Below are 12,245 nucleotides of genomic sequence, written 5' to 3' on the forward strand. Positions count from 1 at the left end.
CGAGTGTCCCAAGCCAATGTGAAGCTGCATTACTGTGTGAGCTGTGCCATTCACAGCAAAGGTAGCCCGGAAGGACCGAACACCCCCCACCCCCCGATTTAGACCTGCGGGTGCTGCCCCACGACCTCCACCAAAGCCCATGTGAGGACTAAGTCTTTAAGGACGAAGAAGAGTTCAAAATGTGAACTATTTGCAGAAGAAACACACAAAGCATCAAATATAGAATGAGTCGCTCAGTGGTTGAGCGTCGACCTATGAACCAAGAGGTCATGGTTCAATTCTTGGTCAGGGCATTACGCTGGGGTTGCAGGCTTGATCCCCAGTGTGAGGCATGCAGGAGGCAGCCGATCAATGATTCTCTCATCATTGATGTTTCTATCTCTTTCTCCCTCTCCATTCCTCCCTGAAATCAATAAAAATATATTTTTAAGGGTATATAGGATGAGTAATCAAAGAAAAGCTAATGAAAACAATGAGATGTCCTTCACACCTAGTACATTGGCAAAATGCAGGAAGCTGGTGGTGGGGACTGTGAGCGGAAGTCAGCCCCCATTCTGTCCTATCCAGCTCTCAAAAGTAGTGGACTACCCCTGCTCAGAAACACAGGGGGATGTTTAAACATAGTGCTCACGTAATAAATTGTTAGCCATGGGAAAAATAGGAATCCATGAGCCCCTAGAAGCTCCTGGAGCTTCCCCATTGCTGCCTTGCAGGGGTGCCCAGGAGGGAGATGGAGATTTTCCCAGACTGGGGAAGCTACCAACCAGACGCCCCAGGCAGGCCTGGTCCTTTGGAGCTTCCTGTACTTACCCTCTACTGTCCCTTGTCCCTACATACAGTTCCCTGACACCGGGCCCTAGCCCACAGAGTGCCCTCTGCACACGTCACATTTCTGTGGCAAATTCTATCCAACATTTATCTAGCAAATGCCCTCAGCCAGACCCTGTTCTGAGCACAGGGATAAGGAGTGAGGATAAGGCAGCTCCTGCCCACAGGAAGAGCAGTGGTCAGGGCAGAGCTGCCTGTCACAGCCAAGGGATAGAGAATGGGGTCCAAGCTCACAGGACATCGGGGAAGGGAAAGGTCAGTAACTAGGGTCAGGAAGCTTCCTGGTACAGAATACAAGAGGGTTGGGCTGTGAACTATGGGTAGGCATTCATGAACCCACAAAGGGCAAGGGTGTCTGGAAGGACAGTGAGGGAAAGGGGTTCCTGGTATCCTGGGTTTCTGCAGCAAATCTGGGGAGCAACAGGTCTGACCTTATACTCACCCTGCCCTTCCCTCCCCCACTGGGCTGACCGTTGGAGATGCTGTCAGCACTGCAGCAGGCAACTTCCACAGACCTCGGGATGGAGTGCAGTGACCGAAGACGCAGTAAGAAGAGAACACTGGGAGACAGGGAGACAGACTGTATTTTCCCCTTCTCCCCACCTGACCCCACCCCAGCCCCAGCCACCATCAAAAAAGGACCTGACCCTGAGGGCAACATTTCAGCCCTTCTCGTCATCCTGCTGAGGTTCCTAAGATGAGGAGAGAAGAGAAAAAAAGTTTTAATAGCAATAATGACAACAACTCCATAGCATTTCTATCAGGCTTACTATGTGTCAGGCCATTCCAATACTTTCCATGGATTACAATACCCACTCGTGTCTCCTTGCCATTTTCCAGACACGTTCCCATCACAGGGCCTTTGCACATGCTGCTCTCTGCCTGGAATACTTTCTACCCACATGGTTTGACCCCTTCTTGCAAGTGTTGGCACATCACCATCCTACTGAGGTCTTCCCTGACCACTCAGTTTGAGGTGAAAAACCTTCCAGCACTCTCCATGCCGCTTTCCTGCTTTATCTTTCTTCTCCTGCCACTTATGTCCTTCTAAAATGCCTTCATCAGCCTGTGTCTGTCTGCTCCATGAGAATGTCAGTGCCACTGAGGCAGGGGTTTGTATTTGTTTTGTTCACTACTATTTCATCCCTAAGGCCTAGAATCAAGCCCAAAGTAGGTACTCAGAAATCTGAATATTAACTCCTCGAGAAAATGAAGATGGTGGCATAGGTAAACGCCTAACTGCAGCCTCACACAACAATTTCAAAAAAATACAACTAAAATACAAAATGGACATTACCTAGAACTACAGAAAAATTGACTGACTGGAAATTCTACAACTAGAAGGAAAGAGAAAACCAGAAGGAAAATCAGAGGAGCTGTAAAAGCCTAAGGTACAGAGACATGGTGCGCATATGGAGAGGAAGGAGCCGGAGAGGAGGGGGAGGCTGAGTGCCTGGCTGGCGTTCCCTAGCGGGAAGGAGATAAAAGCTCCGGACTGTGCTGAACCCCAGCTCCAACAAAACTAAACCCCAGTTCTGGTGAGACCCTGGGGACCCAGACACATAAGGAGGAAGTCTGGGATGTAAGGTGGAAACTCAGGGGAGTGGTGAAAGGCAGTCCCAGGGCGTGCACATTATGCACAGAGGACAGACTGTTGACTCTGCTGCTAGATTGCCCTAGCAGGAAGGAGACAAAAGTTCCAGACTGTGTTGAGCCCCAGTTCCGACTGCACTGAACCTCAGTTCTAGGCCAGACCCTGGCTCATATGGAGGGAGACTGGGTTGTAAGGCAGAAACTCAGAGGAGCGGCAAAAGGCAGTCCCAGAGGCACAACATTATGCACAGAGAACCGATGGTTGACTGTGCCACTGGATTGCCCTAGGGGAAAGGAAACAAAAACTCCAGACTGCTCTGAACCCCATTTCCAACTGCACTGAACCCCAGTTCCAGGTTCATTGGAGGAGAGCCTAGACTATTTGGTACCGGGCGAAACTCGAGGGCACCTTTCTCTCAGAGGTGCTTGCAGTGAGTACCAAAGGACCCTGAGGAATACTGAGACTCAGGAACCTCATAGGGAGGGGCTGACGGAAGCCAAGGCTGTAGGCTCCACCCTGAAACTCTGCCCCATCCAAGCTAAACACAGATATTTTGAGGCTACCAACTCAAGGGAAGCTGTGAAAGGGATCAACTAGAAATAATAAGGGATCAACTAGAAATAAAGAATACATTGTCTGAAATAAAAAATGTTATACAGAGTCCTAAAAACAGAATGGAAGATCTCAAGAATCAAGTCAAGTCAAAGATTTGGAACATAAAGAACCAGAAGACAATCCTTCACAGAAGCAAGAAGACAAGAGAATCCAGAAAGTTGTAGATAATGTAAGAAACCTCTGGGACAACTTCAAGTATTTTTGGCAGTAGGTTCTTGCTAGTCATCACCTTGCTTTTAATATTCTCTCTTTATCTTTTGTTCTTGAAATTTTAATTATGATGTGTGGTCCTCTTTGGATTCCTTTTGTTTGGGGTTCTGTGCGCTTCCTGGACTTGTAAGTCTATTTCTTTCACTAGGTGGGGGAAATTTTCTGTCACTATTTTTTCCAATATGCTTTTGGTATCTTGCTCTATCTCTTCTTCTGGGACCCCCATAATTCTGATGTTGGTTCATTTGAAATTGTGCCAGAGGTTTCTTACTGTGGTTGCTATTAATATATGATAACTTTTTTTGGACTTGGTTTTGCTCAGCATGAAGTTTCATATGATGCATTTTACTAATTTCATATTAACCTATATTTTTAATACAAAAAAGTTAGGGAATAAATCATCATGAAAAGACAGGGTGCCTTCAGGGAAAATTAATTTTTCTTCTAATAAGTGTGATGCAGGAATAATGTTCAGTAAACTTTTTAAAATAGGAATTGTGTACCCTTTTGGCTAAGTATACCAGTCTATACAATGAAATTATATGAATGAAAACAATTTTAGGAAAGAAAAAAAATCCACAAGTATATTCTGAGTAAGTTAACTTTAAGAGTTAATGAAAATCATCCTAACCGGTTTGGCTCAGTGGTAGAGCGTCGGTCTGCGGACTGAAAGGTCCCAGGTTTGATTCCTGTCAAGGGCATGTACATTGGTTGCGGGCACATCCTCGGTAGGGGGTGTGCAAGAGGCAGCTGGTTGACATTTCTCTCTCATCGATGTTTCTAGCTCTTTATCTCTCTCCCTTCCTCTCTGTAAAAAATCAATAAAATATATATATTTTTTAAAGAGTTAATGAAAATCTCTGAATTAGTATATTATTTCTTGAGAGATAACTGTATTCAAGAAACTTAAAAGTAGTTAACCTCAACGTAGGAATGGATTAATACGAAAAGAGATTTGGTGAAGTATGATTATTGGGAAAGTATATTGTTAGCACCATAAAACAAATTATGGTCAATGATTATAAATCAGTGACATAATTTTGATCTCCAGTGATCCAGGCATAGAAGTAAAAATTGTCTTGAAATTTTATTTCATCCTTTTTATCTCTTTTTTATATAAAAAAATTTAAACAGTCTCAAATATATAGAATAGTTACAAATAAAGAACATAGAATTGTGGGGGGGTTTCCCACAAAAAAAAAAAAAAAAAAGGAAATATTTTTTAATGGAGAAATATTCTTGGGTGAGGATTAACAAAAGAATTCTTGCCCAAAACCAGTTTGGCTCAGTGGACAGAGCATCAGCTTGCGGACTGAAGGGTCCCAGATTCAATTCTGGTCAAGGGCATGTACATTGGTTGCAGGCACATCCCCAATGGTGGGTGTGCAGGAGGCAGCTGGTCGATGCTTCTCTCTCACCAACATTTCTATCTCTCTATTCCTCTCCCTTCCTCTCTATGAAAAATTAATAAAATATATTTTTTAAGAATTCTTTGTCTTTAACCTTGGCCAGTTTTTAAAACATTTTTTATTGATTTTTGGATAGAGTAATGTTTCCCAAAGTATGGTACGCATACCCCCGGGGATATGGGAAGAGTTTTGTGGGGGTACGCATTGCTCTGGAGTTTGGTGGGGATATGCACTGCACCGTGCTTAGCTGCGCCTAATTCATGTGTACAAGGGGTACTCAGTGTTACAAAAATTATAGAAAGGGTACACATATGTCAAAAGTTTGGGAAACACTGATAGAGGAACAAATAGGGAGGAAGAAACATTGATGTTAGAGCAAAACATCCATCAGTTGTCTCCTGCACGCCCATTACTGGGGACTAAGACCACAAACTTGGGCATTTGCCCTGACCAGGAATAGAACTGGTAACTTTTTGGTACATGAAATGATGCCCAACTAATTGAGCCACACTGGCCCTGGCAACCTTGGACATTTTAATTATGATGTGTCTTGTTGTGGATCTCATTGGGTTCATTTTGGTTGGGACTCTCTGTGCTTCTTGAATTTGTGTGACCATTTTCTTTCCCCAGGTTAGGGAAATTTTCTGTGATTACTTCTTCAAACAGATTTTTTAAAATAACAATAAGATAAATTTCTAAGTGGCATCCACTGAGCCCTACTCTGAGCTGTGCGCTATTTATTATCTTTCTAGAGGCCCAGTGCACAAAATTCATGTGGGGGGGGGAGGGAAGGGTATGTGTATCTCAGCCCAGCCTGTACCCTCTTCAATTTGGGACCCACAAGGGGATCAGGCCTAAACAGGCAGTCAGACATCCCTCTCACAATCCAGGACTGTTGGTTCCCAACTGCTCACCTGCCTGCCTGCCTGATTGCCCCTAACCACTTCTGCCTGCCAGCCTAATCACTCCCTAACCACTCCCCTGCCAGCCTAATTGATGTCTAACTGCTCCCCTGCTCCCCTGCTGGTCCGATTGGCCCTAACTCCCCTCCCCTGCTGGCCTGGTCACCCCTAACTGCCCTCTCCTGCCGACCTGGTACCCCTAACTTTCCTCCCCTGCTGGTCTGATCACCCCTAATTGCCATCCCCTGATGGCCTGGTCGCTCCCAACTGCCCTCCCCATCTTGTGGTGGCCATCTTTGACCTACGGGGCAGCCATTTTGTGTGTTGTAGTGATGATCAATTTGCATAATATTACTCTTTATTATATAAGATATAAGGCATCTCACAGATCATCTCAGCAGCCCGATTTCCCAGGTTTAAAAAATGAGGCTTAGAAAGGTTGTAGATGCCTGATTATAACAGTGAGGACTGGCTGAGCTAGGATTGGGATGGGGTATCTTTGTCCTGCCCACCTATTCACCTTCAGCCCAGCCTCCACCCCTCCCACCTCATCTCCCTCACCTCACCTCCAGCTCACCAGTTGTCTGTTAACTTTTCCTGATCTGCTCATCAATAATGTTCACAATTTTCTGCATTTTGGTCTCATCCACAAAGCCATCACCTTTCTGGACACAGAGGGGAAAGAGCACAACAGACATGTGTGTCTCCCACAATCCAGGACCCCAGCACCACCCTCCTGCCCTGTCTGGGACCCTTACTCAGAATCACCTTCTTTGAATGAACCAGTTTCCCATCCACAAACACTTCAAACTCCCCGGCAGCCTGTGTAGATATCTCCTCCTCCTGAGGAGGGAATGTTGGGGTTGGGGGAAGGCTAAGAGCTCCTTCCAAGCCCCGGGGGCTCTTGAAGCACTGACTCCCCTCACTCCCCTGGTAACCAGCAAACTCACAAAGTTTAAACAATTTGGAAATTGTTGCTCCAGACTCCTTCTCAGTAGAATGTACTGCAGGAAGGAGATGAAATCATGCTGTCACCGGGTCACAGGTCTTGCAGAAATGGGAAACAGGAACTCCTTCCAGACTTCATGTCCCACATTCTCCCCATTTCCAAAGCCAAAAACTACTCACCCGGAGGTTATAGCTTCAGAGGCCACTGAAAGCCAAGGGTAAAAAAAGAGAGAGAGATAGAGATAGAGATAGAGATAGAGATAGAGATAGAGATAGAGATAGAGATAGAGAGAGAGAGAGAGAGAACACCACATCAGTCTCTCCCCAAGTCCAGAGGGACGCTGTGAACATGCACATCAGATCACATCCTTCCCCAGCTCAGAATGTCCCATAGTGCCATCTCACTCCGGGCAGAAAACCACAGTCCCCCACGTTCCCACAGGCTTCGCCCCATCTCCTCCCAGCCACAGGGACCCCATAGCCTTCCTTCCTACCTCCAGGCATGCCCTGCTCAGAGCCTTTGTGCTGGCTGTGCCTTCTACAGAATACAATTTCTCGTATCTACATGGCTTCTTCTCTCCCCTCCTTCAGGTCTTTGCTCATATGTCACCTTCTCAGTGATGCCTTCCTGACCACCCCAGTTAAAATTGTGGCCACCCCCCCCCAAGATGCTTTTTGTTCATAGCACTGATCACCCTCTAAGTAAGATATTAAATAATTTGCTCTTAGTCCTACTTATTCCATACCAAAATGTCAGCACCACAAGGACAAGGATCTCTGTTTTATTAGCTGTGTCTCCCTAATGGGTCTGGCACATGGAAGGTGCTTAATAAATAGTTGTTGAATGAATGAAATAATGAATCCAATGAGTCAGAGAAAGATATAGAAAGGATGAGATGGGAAGAGAAAGAGATGGGGAGATGAGGAAACAGGAAGAAAGAGAAAGAGAAATACACACATACAGCATGGGGAAAGGAGAGAGATAGTGAGCTGGGAAGAGAGAGAGAGCCCCTGGCAGAGACAGAAGAGAGAAAAAGTGGGAGCCACAAGGGGAGAGGACCTCTAGAGCAGAGGAGAGGTGTGGGGATTGAATGGAAGATAAAGCCCCTCCCACAGAGGCATCCAGTCCTGGGTCTCAGGAAGGTCAAGGAAGTCATTGCTGTTACTGTTGTCCTTGACACAATGGACACTCCAGACCTGAGACCAGCCTCCTCTGGGTTTGCACTTGCTGCTTTTCTCCTCCTTGCTACCTGGGGGCAAGGCCCCCAGCTCTCCACTTGGCAGCCTCCTTCTCATCACTAAGATGCCATCTCCTGAGAAAGACTATCCCTGACCACCCAATCTGAAATTCCCTACCCCTTGTCCCTCAGGTCACACCTTGTCCCGTCTCCTCTGGGGAGGAAAGCAGGTGGCTCTGCTCAGCACGCCATCCCCAGCTCAGGCCTGGCCCATGGTGGGCAGGACACTCCCAGATAAGTAAGGAAGAGAGGGAGGGAAGGAGAGGGGAGGGAGGAGGGAGTTGGGGAGGGGGGGAGAGAAGTTTAAGTCTATGGAGCCAGGATTCACCTCTGTGGGGCAGAGCAGAAATTTGAACGCAGTGCTCTCTAGCCCCAAAGGGATGATAGGGAGAGCCAAGTTGCCCACCGGGGAACTGGGACTCCCTTCCCTTGTCCTACTTCCAATTCCCCAAAGCCCCAGCACTCACCCCTCCCACCCTTTCCCATGGGAGGAAGGCAGGTGTGAGTTGGGACAGCCTCTCACCAATAGATCACTCGAATCTCAATCTTGTTGTCCACTTGAAAGTACTCGCGGGGGGCGGCGAATGTGTTTGCAGAAATCGGTAAGAAAGTGGGGAACAGGGAGGTCCCCATGATAGGCGGGGAGATGGATAAAGCCTTAGGATCTGTCAGCTTGGCGGCCGCTGGATCTGCCGTTGGGGCGGGCCGGGGGGTGGGCCCCAATGAGCCGGAGGTGGACGCACTCACAGCAGGAAGGAGCTCCCGGGAGGCCCCGGACTCTTGGGAGACGGAGAGGCGGTGCTCCACCCTGGGCGTCGCCGTGGGATTCTTGTCCCGCCCCGCGGCGGGGACCTCAGCCGCGCCCCGGCCCGAAAAGAGGGCGGGGGTTGCTGAGGTTGGATTCAGGGCCCGGGCTGGAATCGGGGTCCGGACCAGAGTCGGGGTTCGGACCGTAGTCGAGGCAGGGGCTGGAGTCGAAGTCCGGACCAGGGCAGGGAACCTAGTTGAGGTCCAGGCCGGGACCGGCGTCGAAGTCTGGACCGAGGCAGGGAACCGAGTGTACGTCTGGACCGGGGTCGAGGCAGGGACTGAGGCAGGGACCGGAGCCGATGTCCGGACCGGGGTCTGGGCAGGGACCGGAGCCGAGGTCCGGACCGGGGTCTGGGCAGGGACCGGAGCCGAGGTCCGGACCGGGGTCTGGGCAGGGACCGGACCCGAGGTCCGGACCGGGGTCTGGGCAGGGACTGAGGCAGGGACCGGAGCCGAGGTCCGAACCGGGGCCGGGGCAGGGACCGAAACCGAGGTCCGAACCGGGGTCTGGGCAGGAACGGGAGCCGAGGTCCGGACCGGGGCCGGGGTAGGGACCGAAACTGAGGTCCGAACCGGGGCCGGGGCAGGGGCAGGGACCGAAACCGAGGTCCGAACCGGGGCCTGGGCAGGAACGGGAGCCGAGGTCCGAACCGGGGCCTGGGCAGGAACGGGAGCCGAGGTCCGAACCGGGGTCTGGGCAGGAACGGGAGCTGAGGTCCGGACCGGGGTCTGGGCAGGGACGGGAACCGAGGTCCGGACCGGGGTCTGGGCAGGGACGGGAACCGAGGTCCGGACCGGGGTCTGGGCAGGGACCGGAACCGAGGTCCAGACCGGGGTCTGGGCAGGGACGGGAGCTGTGGTCCGCGCCGGGGCCGGGGCAGGGACTGAGGCAGGGAACCGAGTCAAGGCCCGGACCGGGGCAGAGGCAGGAGCCCGAGTTGGTGTCTGGAGCGGGGTAGAGGCCGGGACCGGAGTGGAGTCAGAAACCCGAGTTGGAGTCTGGAGCGGGGTCGGGACCGGGATCGGAGTCCGGACCGGAGTGGGGGTCCGGGCTGCAGTCGAGGCCGGGCCCGGAACTGAGGTCCGGACTAGGGTCGGGTTCGAGGGCCTGACCGGAATCGAAGCCCGGACCGAGGCGGAGGTCCGCGGCGGGGCGGGGCGTGAGGCCCGCGCCTGGTTGTTCATGGGCCCCGCGGCGGCGGGGAGGCCGCGCAGCGGTGGGATCCCGCCGCCTCCTCCGGCCGAAGCACCGGGTTCCACGCGCGACCACAGGGGGCACTGTTACACCGGGTTCCACACGCAGGTTCCATCGCTCCGGCGAAGGCGGACCTGCACCTGCAATTTCGCATGATCACTCCCATCCCTTGATGCCCCAGCCACCACCCCCGCTCCGGTTTCCCCCATCGTTAACATTCACGGGTTCAGCCTGTGTATCGAGTGCCTCGTATGCTGGCGGATTCTGGGGCCAGAGCCCCAAGGAGGAAGCCTGGCCGTCACCAGGCTCCCAGTCCAGGAGAGGAGACATGCCCATCACTGAATTTTGACATCCGGTGTGGTCGGGCCTGAGCAGAGGCTCAGAGATGTGGGGAGGGGAGCACTGGGACCTGTAGGATGCCAGGAGAGTTGCTAGGACTAGTCCGGGGCCATCAGAGAAAGAAAATAACAGTAACAGATTTTACAATTCTGTGGTGCTAAGTGCTACACACGTGCCCACAGCTAGTAAGTGACAGAGCCAGGATTCAGCGGGCAGCTATGGACTCCCGAGCCCAAGTGAAGAGGAAGAATCTGATCACAGCTCCTCCGGGGTGGGATTTTGTCTTGTTCTCTGCAGAGTCCTCACTCCGAGAACAAAGCCTGCCACAGTAGGTGCCCAATAAATGTTTGTCCTTTTAGTTTAAATTAGTTTAACTTAACGCACGATGTGGAAAAAATAGCAGAGAGGCTTCCTGTGAAACTTTCACATATACATAATAGCATCTTATGTGACTGCAGGATGTAAAACCAGGATGTTGACATTGGCCCCATATTATGAGGTCAGGAACAGACTTTATTCAGATTCACAGCAGGGCTTCCAACAGGAGTCCTGGCCCACCGTGTCACCAATCCCGGAGCCCTCTGTGTCCAAGGAAGACAAGCCCAATTTTCTGTGATGCTAAGCAAGTCTCTACCCATCTCTGGACTTCAGTTTAACGCTCTGTGAAATGGACTTCCTTCTAGGTAATATTGAAAACTAACATTTTCTGAGTACCTATTACTTGTCTATTTGTTATAAATGCTTTGTGTTTATTATTAAATACTCACAACTTTCTGTAGCAGATTCTGTTATCAATCTCATTTTACCAGTAAGGATACTGAAGCGCAGAGAGGTGAAACGACTTGCTTGAATAAGTGGTATAACCAAAATCTGAACCCAGGCCGTCTGACTCCTGTGCATTTGTAGGCTTTTAATTTTACTTTTTTTTTTCTTTTTGAGTAATCATTCGGGTTACTTTATGTACTATTGCCTCTGCATTGTGCTAAATGCAGTAAGTTTTGGCCTTAAAGCTTGGCTAAAAAAGAAAAAATTGGAAGTTGGCCGTTGGTGTGGAATGCCTTCTACCTTAGTCCTTTGGGGCTCTGCTTCCTTTAACTGTGAAGTGAGGGATTTAGACCAGAATAACTTTTCCTTCCCTGTGTGCTCTAATAACCTAATGGTCTCCCTGTTCCGAAAGCTGCTTCTTAGGAGCCTGCCAGATAAAGCCATAGAGCAGAGCCTGCTGACTTGGGCAGGAACTCTTCCCTTATGGTGGCAAATTGGGGAACCTTGGTCATCCCTACTCGATAATCCAGCCAGCTCTGCTCCTGTGATGACCAATGGATTTGTATGGTGACAGTGCCAAGACTCTGCCATGGGTGAGGCATCCTTAGACCAGGAAGTATATCAAAGGGGGAATCCATGGGACTCAGCTGCCTGCCGTCGGTTTGTATGCAGTCACTGATTTTAAAAGAAAATGAGTTCTTCACATTGAATGCGGGAAAGTACATCTTCCCAGCTTTGCTTTTAAACTGAGTTCTGCTCTCAGCAGCTGTTCATGGCAGCAAGGACTCTCTGCCTCTGAACTTCGAGAGTGATCTTAGAAGGAATCAAGGGCTGGTGATGATGTCTATTTTAATCTCAATTTAAATAGTATTTTATAATAGGATTTTGTTTTAATGTCCATTAGTTCTTTAATGATAGTTATTCCTTATGACACAAATTCAATATAGTGAAACTTGAATTTATAGGTATTTATTCAATCTATGGTATCTGTTGATGAATTAGAGGAATAAGCAGATCTCTTGGCTGATGATCTAATAAAATGACTCCTTCATTTGATGGTGTATTCCACTTGTTATTTTCCTCTGTTCTTACTTCTTCAGTTCCTATAATTTTGCTTATTTCCAAAAGTCCATGCCTACTACCTGCTAGATAATATGAGGAAGGAGGATTGGCAGAAATTGGCGGATGTAGGCTTGTTATTTCTCAGTGTAGTTGTAGTAGTAGTAGTAGAAATGTATAACTGTCTTAGGATATTCCCAAAATTAAGGAAAATTCCCCCCTCCCCTGTTGGATCTTACTTAGCCTTGTTCCATCACATATGAAAGGAGATTTGAAGACCTAGAAAGGCAGAGACAAGTCAAAGCACTGTGTGTCCCATTTATTCCACATCCA

General features: G+C 49.3%; 1 protein-coding gene across 1 annotated transcript; it reads right to left on the bottom strand.

Moving 5' to 3' along the window:
- Nucleotides 1-572: 572 nt before the first annotated feature.
- SELENOV (selenoprotein V) lies at nt 573-10,413 on the bottom strand. The gene is made up of 6 exons (XM_045570837.1): nt 8,268-10,413; nt 6,687-6,699; nt 6,509-6,586; nt 6,327-6,401; nt 6,125-6,223; nt 573-1,520 (listed from the first exon to the last, which is right to left on the bottom strand). The coding sequence occupies exons 1-5, from the start codon at nt 9,737-9,739 to the stop codon at nt 6,146-6,148; spliced, it is 1,716 nt and encodes a 571-aa protein (XP_045426793.1). The 5' UTR covers nt 9,740-10,413; the 3' UTR covers nt 573-1,520; nt 6,125-6,145.
- Nucleotides 10,414-12,245: the final 1,832 nt, after the last annotated feature.

The sequence above is a fragment of the Pipistrellus kuhlii genome, unplaced genomic scaffold (assembly GCF_014108245.1).
Source record: "Pipistrellus kuhlii isolate mPipKuh1 unplaced genomic scaffold, mPipKuh1.p scaffold_m20_p_38, whole genome shotgun sequence".
NCBI classification, from domain to species: domain Eukaryota; kingdom Metazoa; phylum Chordata; class Mammalia; order Chiroptera; family Vespertilionidae; genus Pipistrellus; species Pipistrellus kuhlii.

Excerpts from the sequence above, each read along its gene's own strand:
- SELENOV (XM_045570837.1), bottom strand. The coding sequence starts at position 9,739 with ATGAACAACCAGGCGCGGGCCTCACGCCCCGCCCCGCCGCGGACCTCC. Across the intron at positions 6,402-6,508 it reads TTCCAAATTGTTTAAACTTT|GAGGAGGAGATATCTACACA; the intron begins GTGAGTTTGCTG and ends TTCCCTCCTCAG. Across the intron at positions 6,224-6,326 it reads AACTGGTTCATTCAAAGAAG|AAAGGTGATGGCTTTGTGGA; the intron begins GTGATTCTGAGT and ends CTCTGTGTCCAG.